The sequence below is a fragment of the Neovison vison genome, chromosome 6 (genome assembly GCF_020171115.1).
Source record: "Neovison vison isolate M4711 chromosome 6, ASM_NN_V1, whole genome shotgun sequence".
In the NCBI taxonomy this organism is placed as follows: domain Eukaryota; kingdom Metazoa; phylum Chordata; class Mammalia; order Carnivora; family Mustelidae; genus Neogale; species Neogale vison.
Window position 1 is genome coordinate 203,718,998 of NC_058096.1, and position 14,338 is coordinate 203,733,335.

Genomic DNA, 14,338 nt, shown 5'->3' on the forward strand with positions numbered 1-14,338 from the left:
TCCCCGCTGAGCAGAGAGCCTGATGCAGGGCTCCATCCCAGGACCCTGAAACCATGACCTGAGCCGAAGGCAGAGGCCCAACCCATTGAGCCACCCAGGTGCCCCTATTTTTAATACTTTGAGGCCAGTTTTTTTATGTTTTTGTTTTTGTTTGCCAACCTGGGTGTTCTTCATCCCACCTCACAAATCCACATGCCCAGATCCTCCCATCTCTGCACACACTGACAGCTGTCTCTGCTTCTCCAGCTGCCCACACACTCACCCAGTCCTGGTCCTCGGGAGGCTGAACAAGAACACAATATCAGGAAGCAGGAGCTACCAGGCTCTGGAGCTTCCCTACTGCCAGCACCTGGGAATGAGCATCTGCAAAACCTGAGCTCCACTCAGTGAACTGAGCCATGTAACCAAGCCCAGGGTCAGGGGGTTCCCGGGAGAAGGTACAGGCCCTTCCCCAGTAGCTAGAGGGTAGAAAAATACCCCCAAACCTAATCAGGGCATGGCTTTCACCAACACGCCCATGCCCTCTCTGAGCATTTAATAGTCCAGAGGAAATTTGCTAAATGGTCATCAATCTGGTAGCCTGTCTCTCAAGGGCCGTAGACATTTGGCTTTGGGGATGCTCCCAGGAAGCAGAACCTGTGACCACCAAGAAATTCCAGGGATAGTGGAACCTTACCCCAGCCCTTATCAACAGTCAAGCCACCTTCCTAAAGCTTCCCTTCTGGAAGTAACAGGGATAATAGGAGGGAGTAGTCCTCTTTTCCCTCTCTCCTCTAGGCTGGGCATCAGGGTGGGCAGGACCAGGCAACCACCCTTACCACCTGCTCTGCCAGCCCCCTCATTGGCAGGCGGGAGGCAGCTCTGTCACTGCTCTGCACAGCTGCCCCCTCCGGAGAGCCCGGCTCTGAAGTTGCCTGGCTGTGGACAGCCCCGTTACCATGGAAACTGCATCCTCCATCCTTGCCGTCGCCTTCATCTCAAAGCCATTGGGGAGAACAGAGGAACAGGGGAGACAGAGGAGAGAGAGAAAACTGGTCTGGCTACACAGCCCTTCCTTCCCTGCCTAGCTCTCCCTCCTTGCAGCATCCCACACAGGGAGTGCCAGCTGCCCAAGCCTGCCCCCAGGCCCCTGCAGAAGCAGCCTCCCACCCAAGCCCAGCCTCGTCCTACCCCTACCACCTGGGGGCCCAGGCCCTCCCCAGTGGAGGGAGGCATGGAGCTAATTAAAAATCTCATTGACAGCTTAGCCTCGAATCATTTTAACACATGCCGGGTCCTGTCAAAATTCAGACTCAGGGGCAAAGGAGAGGAGCAGGAAGAAGGCAGAAGTGCAAACCTCCAACTTAGGCCCACAGGCAAGAAAGGGGTTTATAGCTGTCTGTGCGGACTCGCCTCAAGATCGCCCCCCAACCATCCCTGTTCTGCCCCAGAGCAATAATGAGCCCAACTGGGACTGGGGCAGGGGCAGAGGGACAGGACTAGCCATAAGCCCTGTCCCTAAGTGACAAGGCATAGGACAAGACCTTTCCCTCCCAGCCAGGTACAGACTCTAAGGGAAGAGAGGGTAACCATGGGCCAGTTCTCAGGTCCTCGGTACACAGCAGGAGCTGTGGCCTGTGCCTCATGTCGATGAGCTGATAAATATTGGAAAATCATTGGAGGAAGGCAAGACCAGCTGCTTCTCCCTCAGCTAGCCCCAGGGAGCCCTTGGAGAACAGACTGCCAAGGGCCAAGGACACCAAGTCAATGCCACGCTGGGCTGGTACTGCTGGGGAAAGGGGTGTGGATGGGCCTGGCATCCTTCCAGCCCCGAGGATACCCCCTCCCACAGCCCAGACAGCCAGACGCTCCAGGAAGCATCACCAGGACAGGGGAACCTGCTCTGGCCACTGAAGCTACTGGCCATCTATATGAAGCCACAACCCAGAGCAACTCACTCTTGCACAGAATCAAGGGGACCACAAGGTCTCTCTCTAAGGAAGGAGAGATGCAGACATCCACAATGCTCCCCACCTAAGAGGAAGAAGTCACCGTGCTACGGTGCCAGCAGCGACTGCTAGAAGTGGGATACAGGAGCTCTACTCCCTCAGACACATCTCCAAGTCTTGCTCTCCACAGCAGAAACAAGATGGGGACTTGGAACACCACCCACAATGCAGGGATTTCCAAGGGACCTCAGTCTGCAGCACCTCCCCCAATACCCCTGCTGCACTGACAGGGGCTTACCCCTCCACCGCCAGGGGTGCAGGCAGACAAGGGAATGAGCGGCACACAAAGGCCACCATGGTGCCGCTGCCTCAGCTATCTGGGGAACACACCACACATTCTGTTCGCACCTCAGGCTGGACTCATTCCTGGGTGGGGGGCACAGATTTGGCCCACATAGCTCAGAGCTCCTGCAGAGGCTCAGATGGCTAAGGTTTCCCCACAACACCCACAGTGCTGCCCCGGGGAGTTCATACTACATCAGGGGAAGGGAGGAGGGGGGAGAGAGAAGACCTTAACTACTCCCTTCTGGGAGCGAAGCAACCCATGCCCTGGCTTTGGCGAAGGGTGGGGAGGGGCTGTAGAGCAGAAAAGGTCAGGTCCAGGTGGAAAGCATTCCCAGGCTGCCCAGAGGCTGGGTCTGCTCGAAGCCAGGTGGCCTCCAATCCCCAAAAGGATGAGGCAATGGGAGCAGGCCAAGGACTGGGTCTTACATCCCCCAACTCCACTTAAGCCCCAGAAAAAGAGGAGTTCTTTTCTGTCATCTCTATGTAATCATGGCCCCTTATTAACCTCCTGCCTCCTGGCATGAAAGGCCCTGGGCCTCCCTGCTCACCCTGGGCTGCCCGGTCCTAGCCATCCCTCCACTGCAGGCTGGACAGCTGGGCTGCCACACAGCGCACAAACAGCTGTTGCATCCCACCCGAGGTGGTGGCGTGTCCTCACTGGGAGAAGCGAGGCGTGCTCATTTTTAATTACACAGACACCAACGTGCACCCGCCCGTACACAGCGCTCCCTGCAAGTGGGGGCTCAGACCCTGGAGGCCCCTCAGGCAACTGGTCTGCATCGCACGTGCAAAGTGATGGGGGAGGCACAGCAGGCGCCACTGCAGCTAGGATGTGGCACACTGTTATTATTCTGCCCAGGAACTTCCGTCAACTTCCCTCTCCCTGGCTGCCTCTCATCCCCACTGGGCCTCCAGACAGCCTCTGGCCCAGAACCTAAACCTGTCTGTGGGGTGGGAGGTGACAGCAGGAGACGGCTCTGGGGGCCTTGCCGTGCCAGCAGGGAGAGCCTGCAGAAGGGCTGGTGAGCACCCTCCCCCTGGTAGGAGGGCCCGGAGCTACGAAAATGATGGGCAAAGGAGACAAGGAGAGAGATGGGGCTGCTGCAGAGGGAAGTGAGGGAGCAGAAGTGGCAGAGAGAGCCCGGGCAGGAGTCCAGAGCCTCGCTGCTGACAAATAGGTAGCTTCTCCTTGGGTTTCAATATTCCCAACTGTAAAATAAAGAGATTGGAACAGATGATCCCAAAAGAAGTGAGAAACTGGAAAAGGTGAATAAAAACACCATCACTGAAAGATAAGATAATTATATACTTGAAAAACCCAAAAGGAATCAATTGGAGAAATTACCACAAGTGTTAAGATCGCAAAATTAACAAACAAGCACAGCCCAGTTTTCTGTGCACCAGTAAGCCAGTTAGAAAATGTAAGAGAAGCAAAAGATGAGGGCCCTCTTGGGGTCAGGTCTATGTGGAGGGCCCCCACTCCATGGCAGGGGAGGGGACGGCAGAGGAGCCAGGCCTGGGCAGGAGGCTGGGGAAGACGGCAAAAGGGGGAAGGTGTGAGGGAGAATGGGCTGGGGAAGCAGGGCGCTGTGCCTGTTGGCACCACTGCCTCAAGACTTTTCATTTTCACCTCAGAGCTGACAGCCTGCCATGCAATTTACACCTCTGCTCGTATTCCTGTGCACCCTGGCCCTGGCTTCCTGGGCAGCTCAAGAGGGGGCCTCGGCAGCCATCAGACCAGGGTGGGCTGGGGCACTGAGGAGCAGGGCAGGGGTGATTCCCTCTAAGCAGGTGCAGGGGACCCAGGCCCTTAAGCACCCTAGTATCTATCTGGACCCGGAAGCCCCCGACCTCACACCAAGCCCAGTCTTTCCCTTCGCAAGGGCCCAACCTTAGCTCAGTCCCACTCTGGACTTCTTGGACCCCTGTGGAGCAGGACCCAGGGACAGGGAGCCTGAGGGTGAGTACCCTCTGGGAGACTTGGGGGCTCAGGCCTGGGATCCCACACTCTCCCTTCCAGATCTGGGAGGGGAGCCACAGACTCCCAGATGCTGCTGCTACCATGGCAGGCTCCACAGCCCACCCCTCTCCAAGACCCAGCCATTCTCTGCAGCATCTGTGCAGTCAAGGACCTTGAGCCCCGTGCCGTTCACAGGCCACCGAGAATGCTACTGATTGATTATCCAACAGCAGGAACGCTGCTCAGTGCAGATGGAACCATGAAGCCTAGCACCTGGGAGCCAGAGGCATCAGGAAGTGCCAGAGGGGAAGGACAGGTGGGCAAAGAAGGATGGAGAGGAGAGGGTGAAGGAGAGGAGGTAGATGAGGAGAAGGCGGCCCTGAATTTCTCATCTCCAACTGGTACCTCTGATTTCTGCCCTCTGCTTTAGCACCCCCCCCCTACCCAGGGAAAGCCCAACTCCTGGAGCTTTAGGTGTCCTGTTGGTATAACCAGACAGCTAACCTCTCCTGATCTGACGCCTCTGCTAAAGCGCAGAGTTTTTCCGCTCTGGAGGAAAAGACCCCTCCTCAAAATCTCTCCCCCTTCCCTTGTTCCTGGAATACCAAGCTTCCCAGAGAAAAGCAACAAAATCCTTCCTCGGAATTCCCATCTGCCTGGGGAAGAAGGCTCCCTCAGGATCCGTGACGGCCCCACCCCACAGTACCATCCAGGCAAGCCTCAGCCCCCAGGGTCCTGCAGGGCTGCCAAGCTACCACATCTGAGCTGGTATTTCAAGAGTGGTGGCTCCCACGCCCGCCCCAGCAAAGGCTGGCTTTGTGTTTTTAGTCCTGAGGTAGGGGAGTGGGGAGAGGTGAAGTCAGAGAGACTGAGGAACAGGTTGCAGGTCCTAGACTGGCAGTGAGAGACCTGGCCTCCTGTAGGTACTCCCCCACCTCAGCATCCAGGGGCAGCTCCCTAAGGGGAGTAAGGGAAGCCAAGCCCTGATAAGGTGGGGGGCTTCTCTTGGCTTGAGAGCATCTGGGAGTAGAGAGTCATTCTGAGCCTCAGCTCCATGGCCTCCAGCTCTCCCTCCCCATCTCCCTATGCTAAAGTCCTATTCCAAAGCCCAGCCTGGAAGCAGTCATTCAATTGCTCAGCCACCATCAGTGGATGTGGTACCACAAGGTACCTAAAAACCACACCCAAATCTGTGACTCTGCCTGACCTGCCTTTTCACCTGGAGAATGCTACCCTTCCTTCAAGGCCGAGCCCAAATGCCACCGTCTTCCAAAGGTGACTTTGCTTTCCCTGGTGAATCCATTCCCTCCACCCCCACTCTCCCTGGGCATGGCTAACCTCTGTGGCAGGGGGAAATGGGCGAGGAAAGAATTCTGGAGGCCCATCACTCAGCCCCAGGGCCTGGCACTGCTGAGAGTACTCTCCTCACTAAGCTGGGACAGGCCAATTAGCAGGGGGCAGCACTGGCAAGTGAGCTGGCCCTGGAGCCCCAGTAAGGCACCTGCAACAGCTGCTTCCTGTGCCCAGAGCAACCGCCAAGGTCTCCCTTAATGGGCGCCTGCTGGGCGAACGATAGCCAGGCCCTTCCTGCCCTTCGCTTCTGGCTCCCTAAGCTGACTCCGAGAATAGCAGCTTCAGCCCTGACTACGCCCACCAGGCCTATATACAGAGGGTCACACTTAAATGTTGGTCCACTGTACTACCATCCCAGGCCCAACCTGGGGACCATCACAAGTGTATCCCAAGTTCATGACAGGTCCTGGACCCCTTGGGCCCAGCCCCACTCATGGACAGGGCAAAGTGTCAAAAAGCAAGTAGTGGCCTCAGCCCAGGCCACCCAGTCTGGACTCAGCCACTGCTTCATCCATTGACCTTGGGTAACCTCCCCTCCCCAGACCTCCATCTCCCCATTTGTTACAATGATTGGAACGTAGGCTTTGATTATGACCCTGTGATTGCCTTCTAGCTGCTTCCCCCATCCCCTGAACAATGCTGCATAAAAGAGGGCTCAGTAAGTAACTGTTGGGTCAGCAACTGAGCTGACGTCCTGCCAGGGGGGTGCTTCCTTATGAAAAATAAAGTTCTGAACTCTCCCGCGTTTGCTCAGCAAGGTAATGGGCATGGAGAGAGAGATGACCCCAGATTTCACAGCCCACTGGGGCGTCCTCACCTGGATTCCCACTGCGAGGGTCATGTTGCTCCCCACTGGTGTTCTAGCCCCAGACTGGGCTCAAATCCGCCTCCCACTGACTCCCTCAAAGTTACCCAGGCAGGTTAAGGGGAAGCACATACAGAAGATTCTGAGCCACTGGACAGGACCCCAGGCTCTGACCATGCTGCTGGGAGGAAGCAACAGATGCCCCCAGCTCAAGAGGCTGACTCACTCCCGCAGGTGCCTTGCTGAGGCCCCTACTCCTTAGTTCCCAGCTGGCTGCCCTGTGACAACACCATCCAGTCACCCACCACTCAAGAGTTCAGTCACCACCAGCCCAGGGAGAACTGCAGGGCTCCCCTCAGGTCCAACTCCCAGTCAGTCATGCTCCCCAGAAACAACGGCTTCTCCTGGGGGGCCTGGCCCTGCCTGCACAGGGGATGAGCCCTGCTGCCCCCTGGCTCCACTCACACTGCAGCTGCCAGTGTCCTCAAGACCTGCAACAGAAGTGCAGCGGGCCAGGCGTGGAGGGGCGTCTGTCCAGCTGTGTATCTCTCTGAGGACAGAGGTTTCAAACCACTTAAATTCCAGATGTCCTCCTCCAAAAAGCTCACGACCTTGTGAGCCAGAGCTACTCCAGCTGAAGCAAGCACCGGTACAAGTGCAAGCCCTAACACCTGGCAGCCAAGCCACGGAGACCCCTTAACACAGCCCCAGGCTCCTGCCCCAAAGAGGTCTGAGAACTCTGAGCTAGGACTCTTGCCCATTTTAAACCCCCTAGTGAGACAACCTCACCATCCCAGCTGTCCCAGAACTTTACCATCAAGACTGCCCCAAACCAACCAGCTCACTATATCCACCCGGACCCTACTTCCCGCAGCTTCTCTACCATTCTATGGAGGAAGAGACAATGTCTTACCCCACCTGCCCGCCCTTCCCAGCTAACCAGCTTCCACATGGGCAATGCCCTGTGTCTCCCTAAACTCAGGAGAAGATATCCAACCACCACAAGGACCCTCCCCTGAGAACTCCTGGCAAGCAGAGACCCTGGGGCAGGGGATTTATGAAGATTAGGGATCCTGTTGAGAGGAAGTCGGGTATGGGGTCTTGGCTGGGCAGTCTAACACTCTCAATGACCTCCGCGCCAACTGCTATAGAGAGCTGTGGGGCAGGAACTGAGCTCGGGGGCCTCTCACGCACAAGGGATCCCCGGACCTCTCACTCTCCTGGTCTGCTCCAGGTAACCCAAGTCTTCCCTGGACACTCATTAAGATTGGTTGCCTGGGTGGCTCAGTGGATTAAGGCCTCTGCCTTTGGCTCAGGTCATGATTCCCAGGGTCCTGGGATCGAGCCCTGCATCGGGCTCTCTGCTCCGCAGGGAGCCTGCTTCCCCCTCTCTCTTTGCCTGCCTCTCTGCCTACTTGTGATCTCTGTCTGTCAAATAAATAAATAAAATCTTTAAAAAAAAAAAAAAAAAGATTGGTTCTACCCTGCAGTGAATTCTGGGGCCTTTGCCTACTGCTCTGGGCTGACACCTGCCTGGGTCCCATTTCCTACAATTTCAAGGAAGCTCAGTTCCCTCCTGCAGCTGCCAGCAGATCCCACTTCCTGGGCTCAGGGGGTGATCTCCTCCTGCCCAAGGATGCCACCTCTTTGGACTCTGGTGGAGCAGCCTGACAAAGCTGGGGCATCTCCCACATAAAATGATAGTCACATGGTACCCAGGCATCCCCTCACACAGACACTGTCCCAGATGGCTCTGCCTGGAGCCCCCCAGTGGTTTATGTGAAGAACGGCAGAGTTTTAGCCCTTCCAGCTCAGCTGGCCGGGCTGCCAAGCTGGGGAGGGCTGGCCAGAGAGTCAGAGGCTGCAACACAAATTACAAAGCTGGGATCTATACATCATTCTAGAATCCCCACAGAAACCTGACAACTGTTTCTCTTTGGGTTCCTTACAGTGACCCCCAGGACCTTTCTGTCTCATGAGGTCAATCCTGCCCCAGTCTCAGGCATGTCTGCAACTACCAGGACAGCAGATGCTCTCCACCTTCCCCACCCAAAGCTCTGAGATCATTCACCCCTGCCCCCTGCCAAGCCTGCCAAGCCCTCTCCCATCCTTCTGGTATCGGGGCTACAGGCCTCCCCTACCCCTCACGCCTCCTGAGACAGAAAGCAGATGGCTGCCGTCATTCCATTTGAAATACCTCCACAGCAGACCCAGCCTCAGATCCAGAGGGAAGACAGAGAGGTGGAGGAAAAAGAAGGGTACACACACGCGCGCATGCGTGCACACTTAAAGGCGGCCAGCTGTCAGAGCTGGGAGAGTCAGAAGAGCCCACGGTCTCATTAGCAGAGTCTTTCCTCTGGTCCCAGGGTAGTGGGGAAGAGGGCAGGTGTGGGAGAGCGCTTTATGTTCTCTCTCTCTGTTTCCCAGGCTGAGAGAGGCACAGGGCCACCCCCACCCCCGGCCACTGCAGGCTCAGCCCCTTTGTTTCACGTGGTAAGCTCCCCAGAACACAAGATCAGGCTAAACACAGGGGCAGAGATGACCTCTGCCTCCAGAAACCATCAGAGCACCTTGGGCCATGCCTCTGCTGTGGGCAGCCTGGCATCTCTCTCACTCTCCCAGCTGGTGGCCAAGCCCACAGCAGTGTGCCTGACGGACATCTCTGGCGAAGCCCCTTGCTCTCTTGTACCCTAGCTTCCTCATCAAAGGCAGGAAAGAGAATGGTAGCCCTCTGCTCCAGTCCCCACCCCAGGAGAATCAAGCCTAGAGCACAGCTGACAGGCTCCCACGGGAGGAGGAGGAAGAAGGAGGAAGGGCTTTCATCAAAGAGGTGACGTCAAAACCAGGCAACTTGTGAAGCTGTCAGGGGCCGGGAAATTTGGACAAAGGTGTCTAAAAATAAACCCCTGAAGCCAGGAAAAGGCTTTGGTGGCTGAGTTGCTCGCCACCACACCACATGCCACATGTCCTGTTCTGAGGTCTGGTACCCAGCAAGTCTCTTCCCAAGGGGGGCTCCTCCAACCCTGAGTTGAAGACAGCAGCGACAGGACTGGAGACACTGCCCAGTAACCTTTCTTGGGTGAAACGGTTGAGGCCCCCTTAGGACACACGCTGAATGGGCCTCAGGTGCCAATGTCTGCCTTCCTGCCCTTACCACCAGCCAAGAGCCCACCTCCTGTGTCACCCTGCCCTCAGCCTCCAGCCCAACTCACCCCCAGGCAAGCACCTCCTCCCCAACACCCTTCTGGCTGCCACCGTCCAGCTCACAAAGGAACTCCACCTCTATTCTCCCAGTGCCTCTGCCCTACCACAGCGACAGCTGTCCTGTTTCTTCTCTTCCTGTCCTTGACCACCAAGGCCACAGCTGGTGACCCATTTATTCATTCCCCAGCCCTGACACCAGTTTTTTTGCCTACTTAACCAAGATCTGTCTGAGCTCCCATTCCATCACCAGGGACCCTCCCGCAGGCTGCTCTGGAGAGCCCTCAGATTCCTTTGAATCCACCAAATTAAAACTCCTCCTTTCTTCTCCTGTTTGTTTCTCAGGCAGCTCCGCACTACACAGTCTCCAGAGCTGGTTACCCTCCCAGCCCCTCCACAGTCCAATCCATTCCAATCCATGCATCAGTCCACCAGTTCTACCTTCAAAATAGATGGTAAATTTCCACTTCTTCGGCATCTCTGCAGCCACTGCCCCAGTTCAAGCCACCACCATTCACGTGGAAATCCTGACAGCCCCATAAGCACCTCCACTGGCCCCATGGATCCGGGATCCAGGCCCACCCTGGGCAGGATGAGAGCTCCTGTCTTGTACATGTGTGGCTAAGAGGCTCAGATCACGTGTTACTTTCCAGGCTGGAACACTGCAGTGACTTCCCACCATCTTGCTCCCACTCTGCTCTGCCTGGAATCTTCTTACCCCCTTCTCCAAGGGCTCTTTCAGGGTTCCACCTGAGAGATTACGTCCTCTGAGAGGCTGTCCCTGACCACTGTATCCAAGTTGGTGCCCTGCCCTTCCTTACCATTCTTTTCTAGCATGTATCTCATTTTTGTCTGACATTTTAAAAAAAGATTTTATTTTTATATATTTTTATTTTATTTTATTTTTCTATTTTTATTTTTATATATTTTTAAAAGATTTTATTTTTAAGTTATCTTTACACCCAGTGTGGGGTTCGGACTCACATCAGATCAACAGTTGCATGTTCCACCAACTGAGCCAGCCAGGTGCCTCTTGTCTGACACTAATTACCTGTCTCTAACCACTTGCTGTAAATGTGTATTTCATACACCAACATTTCACACTGTGTCCATCACAGTACATGGCACATAGACATTCAATAAACTCAAGTTGAATGGATGAATAAACAATTGCTTTCAAGCCCAACTGGGTCATTCCCAAGTATCCAAGTTTACAAAATGTTCTGGAGGAGGAGGGATGTGCAACAGGGAAAATTTTTAAAAAATCTCTGTGGACACAGAGACCACTGACCAGATCAGGAACCAAAGGAGATAGGGGCTGCTGCTGCCCAGCCCTGTGCTCAGGGAGCAGGTGCACAAGCCTATCCAGTGGCCAGGCCCAGGACCACACATGAAGACCTGGGGCCTGCCACCCACGGGAAGCCTCAGGGCTCTTGCTCTGTGGGCCTCAAGCAGGAAAGGGTCAGGGTGGACCTGTCCATCCATCTGAGCCTGGGGCAGGGGCTGAGACCTAATGTCTCTGGTCCAAGCCAGAGCTGAACTGACCAGGCTACGTTTGTGAACAAGCTCCCTATGCTCCTAGTAGATGCTCTGGCACCCACAAGTCTCTGGCATTTGGGATAGATGCCAGCAGCATCTGCCCGTCTTCCTAGCTCCACAGGCGCCTGCTCCCTGGGGGCCCCGGGGTGCTGCCTTCCCGAAGGCAACTTTTCCTCCCAGACTGAGCAGTCCTCCCCATCTCCCAGCTGAAGGACTGGCTATCCCCCAACACACACATACACTGGGCCTGTCTCTCACCTTGATGTAGGCATCCAGGGCAGGATGGACACGGCGGGTAGCCAGCCAGATGGACAGGCTGGAGGTGTAGGGGAAGGTGGCTGTCACCACATGGCTAGGTGCTGGGAAGGAGAACACATTGAAGCCAAACTTCTGGTAGAGCTGGATGAGCTCAGGGGAGGAAGACTCCTCACCCTCACTCAGAATGCTGCCCACTGCACAGCGGCACTTCTCAGGGGGTACCTGGAGAGGAAGAACAGGGGTGTCAGCACTAGGCAAAGGAAGGAGGCTCTCAGAACTCTTGCTACCTGGGTTTTGTGCCAGCTCAGGTCTGGCAGAACCATGAGCTCCAACATGCCACAGCCCCAGATACCATGATGGAGAACAGTATTTTCCTTCTGGAACTTATCTGTGGCCCCAGCCTCTGGCATCCTGCTGCAGAATTCATCCATCCCTTCATTTATGCCTCTACCAAATATGCCAGACCCTGTGCTATGGAGGGTCACTGGTCCGGAAGCGGAACCACACTGAACTCTGGGTTGCTGACAAAACTGAGATCCTCTTTCCCAGTCCCTCAGGTTGGGCCAGCCACCATCACCAGAACCCCCAGACCTCCTCTCCAACCCATGCCCCATCCCAAACCCTGCCACACTTGCCAAGTCTCTTCCTGGCTCAGCCAGAGACTGTTGGTTCCCTGGGCTGTTCTGGGTTCCCAGAACTGTTCAAGTTTCCCTGGGCTCCCAGTACCTATAGGTCACTGCACTCTGCTCCCCTCCCTAGTTGCCCTCCCTCTCCTGGGTCCCATAAACCCAAAGAGGGTGGGGTTCCATGTGAGTCTCTAACACTTCCTAGGCCTGGCCCCAGGCCTGCAAGGCCCAGCACTCACCTCTACTCTGGCATCAAGGGGCCTCACTTTGTCTCATCTCCTGCCACCTGAGTTTACAACTGGCCCTGATATCCCCAGGGGTATCTAATACTGAATCTAAGACACTCATCAGAGACCATGTGCTGTCAATCCTGGATTTCCCTCAACTTGAAGGTCCCTTTCTCCCACTATCTGGGGCCCACTAATGCTTAAATTCAAACTCCCTCTACCTCCAGTTGCTTCTCTTGGCCTACCTTCCCAGCACCATGAAGTCATTTTTATGTGTTCTTGCTTCTGCCCTCTCGCCAAGCCCTGTCAACAATACCCTAGGGGTTTCTCAGCCCAGCCCAGCTTTGTCCTTGGAGTCTAACTTTGCCTGGGACTTAAGCACCAACTCCAGGTTCTCACCTCCATGTGGTCCCTGGGGGTCACTGCTAGGTCTCCGCAGCTAGGGCCCCCTTGCCGCCCCCTTGAATCCTATGTCATTAAGTCTAGCCCAGGACTCTACTGGCAGGCAATACGGTGCAGTGGTCAGGACCACAACTTCTGGAGACACACAGGACTGGGAGTGAGTAGTGGATCATGTAGCTCTGGGTAAGTCCCCTGGTTTCTTGGAGCTCAAGCTCCTTGCAGAATTGACAAATTGAATGAGATACTTCATCTGAGGGCCCGGCCTGGTGCGGTGCTCGGCAAGTACTGGAAGTGCTGTTGGTTATTAGCAGCTACAGCAGAGGCCAAATAAGTGACTCCTGGCCTGCAGCCATGCCCTGGCCCATTCACCCAAACCTCCCAACACGTAGTTCCTCCCTGCCCATTCTCCAGGTTCAAGTGCTCTCCTGGGGAGTCTTTCAGGGTAGCTGGGTGCCCCCCACCAAAGACACATGTTTCGCTGTTAACTCTTGCCTCCATCAACTCTACCTGGTAGCAGTCACATCCCTGGCCTGACAGTCCTCCCACCCTACCCTGGCAGAGGCGCTGGAGCCAAACGCAGTACCATCTCTTGTCTATAGATGGTGCAACCGCTCCATTCACACCCAAGGCTTGAGGCAGGAGAAGCCTGGTGTCTGCTGCAATGCGTTACGGAGATCCTGAGTCCCCAGCGACTTATCGTGTACAAAAGAAACATTCAAGGGCGTGATCCTGGAGTCCCGGGATCGAGTCCCACATCAGGCTCCCAGCTCCATGGGGAGTCTGCTTCTCCCTCTGACCTTCTCCTCGCTCATGCTTTCTCTCACTGTCTCTCTCTCTCAAATAAATAAAATCTTAAAAAAAAAAAAAAAAAAAAGAAACATTCAATATAACTTAGATGGAGAAATAGATGGAAAGCCACCTGACTGATCATCTCTGGCCCTCCTGGGATTGAGTCCCTGGGTCTTTTAGGGGATCACTTCAGCAGCCTTTATGGATGGACCTCCCAGGCTCAACATCCTCCTTGATCCCCAAGAAGCACAACACCTATGACCACCCTGCTTATAACTTTTCAATGGCTCCCAATTCTGCTCTAGGATGAAACTTTCGAGGCCAGCATTCAACATTGTTTTAAGTGGTCCATACAATAGTGCCTGGATTTGTCCACACACTCGCCTAGCACTCTTTTTGGCATCCCCAGGCTCCAGTAGGGGCCAGAACCCAGGTGGGCAAGTGTCCACTAAGCATCTGAGTGGCAGAGGGAGGGACAAATCCAGGCTCTGGCCCAGCCCGCCTTGCCGGCCTCCTCTCCTACCACAACCCCGCACACACCCACACGGAACTATTTGCAGCTCCCCAAACATGCCACGTCCTCCCATGCTTCCTGCCTTTGCGCTAACTACTTCCTCTGCCTGGAATGATCTTCTTCACCCTACTCCAGAGTCCCTTCTGCCTGGGAAACTCCTGCCCATCCTTCAAGATTCAGCTCAACCCTCCTCCTCAAATACTCCTTGCCAAGCAGCCCTTCCTCTCAGATCCCAAATGCCCACCCAAAGCAACAGGTCTTGTGCTGCACAGTAACTGATGATTCCTCTATCTCTCCCCTGCCACTTCAGGCTTCTAGGCAGAAAGGTCCAGAATCCTGTGCACACAGGAAGTTTCTTGGGGTATCTCAGCAACACCACACGCACACCTGC

At 55.3% G+C, this 14,338-nt stretch overlaps 1 protein-coding gene across 5 annotated transcripts in view; it reads right to left on the reverse strand.

Annotated features, from left to right (window-relative positions):
- Positions 1-14,338, reverse strand: part of TEX264 (testis expressed 264, ER-phagy receptor) — a 30,823-nt gene that overhangs the window by 5,692 nt on the left and 10,793 nt on the right. For all 5 annotated transcript variants that reach the window (XM_044253477.1, XM_044253475.1, XM_044253476.1 and 2 more), the window contains one exon: positions 11,390-11,611. In XM_044253477.1, the coding sequence (XP_044109412.1) occupies positions 11,390-11,611 (222 nt within the window). The remainder of the gene's footprint in view (positions 1-11,389; positions 11,612-14,338) is intronic.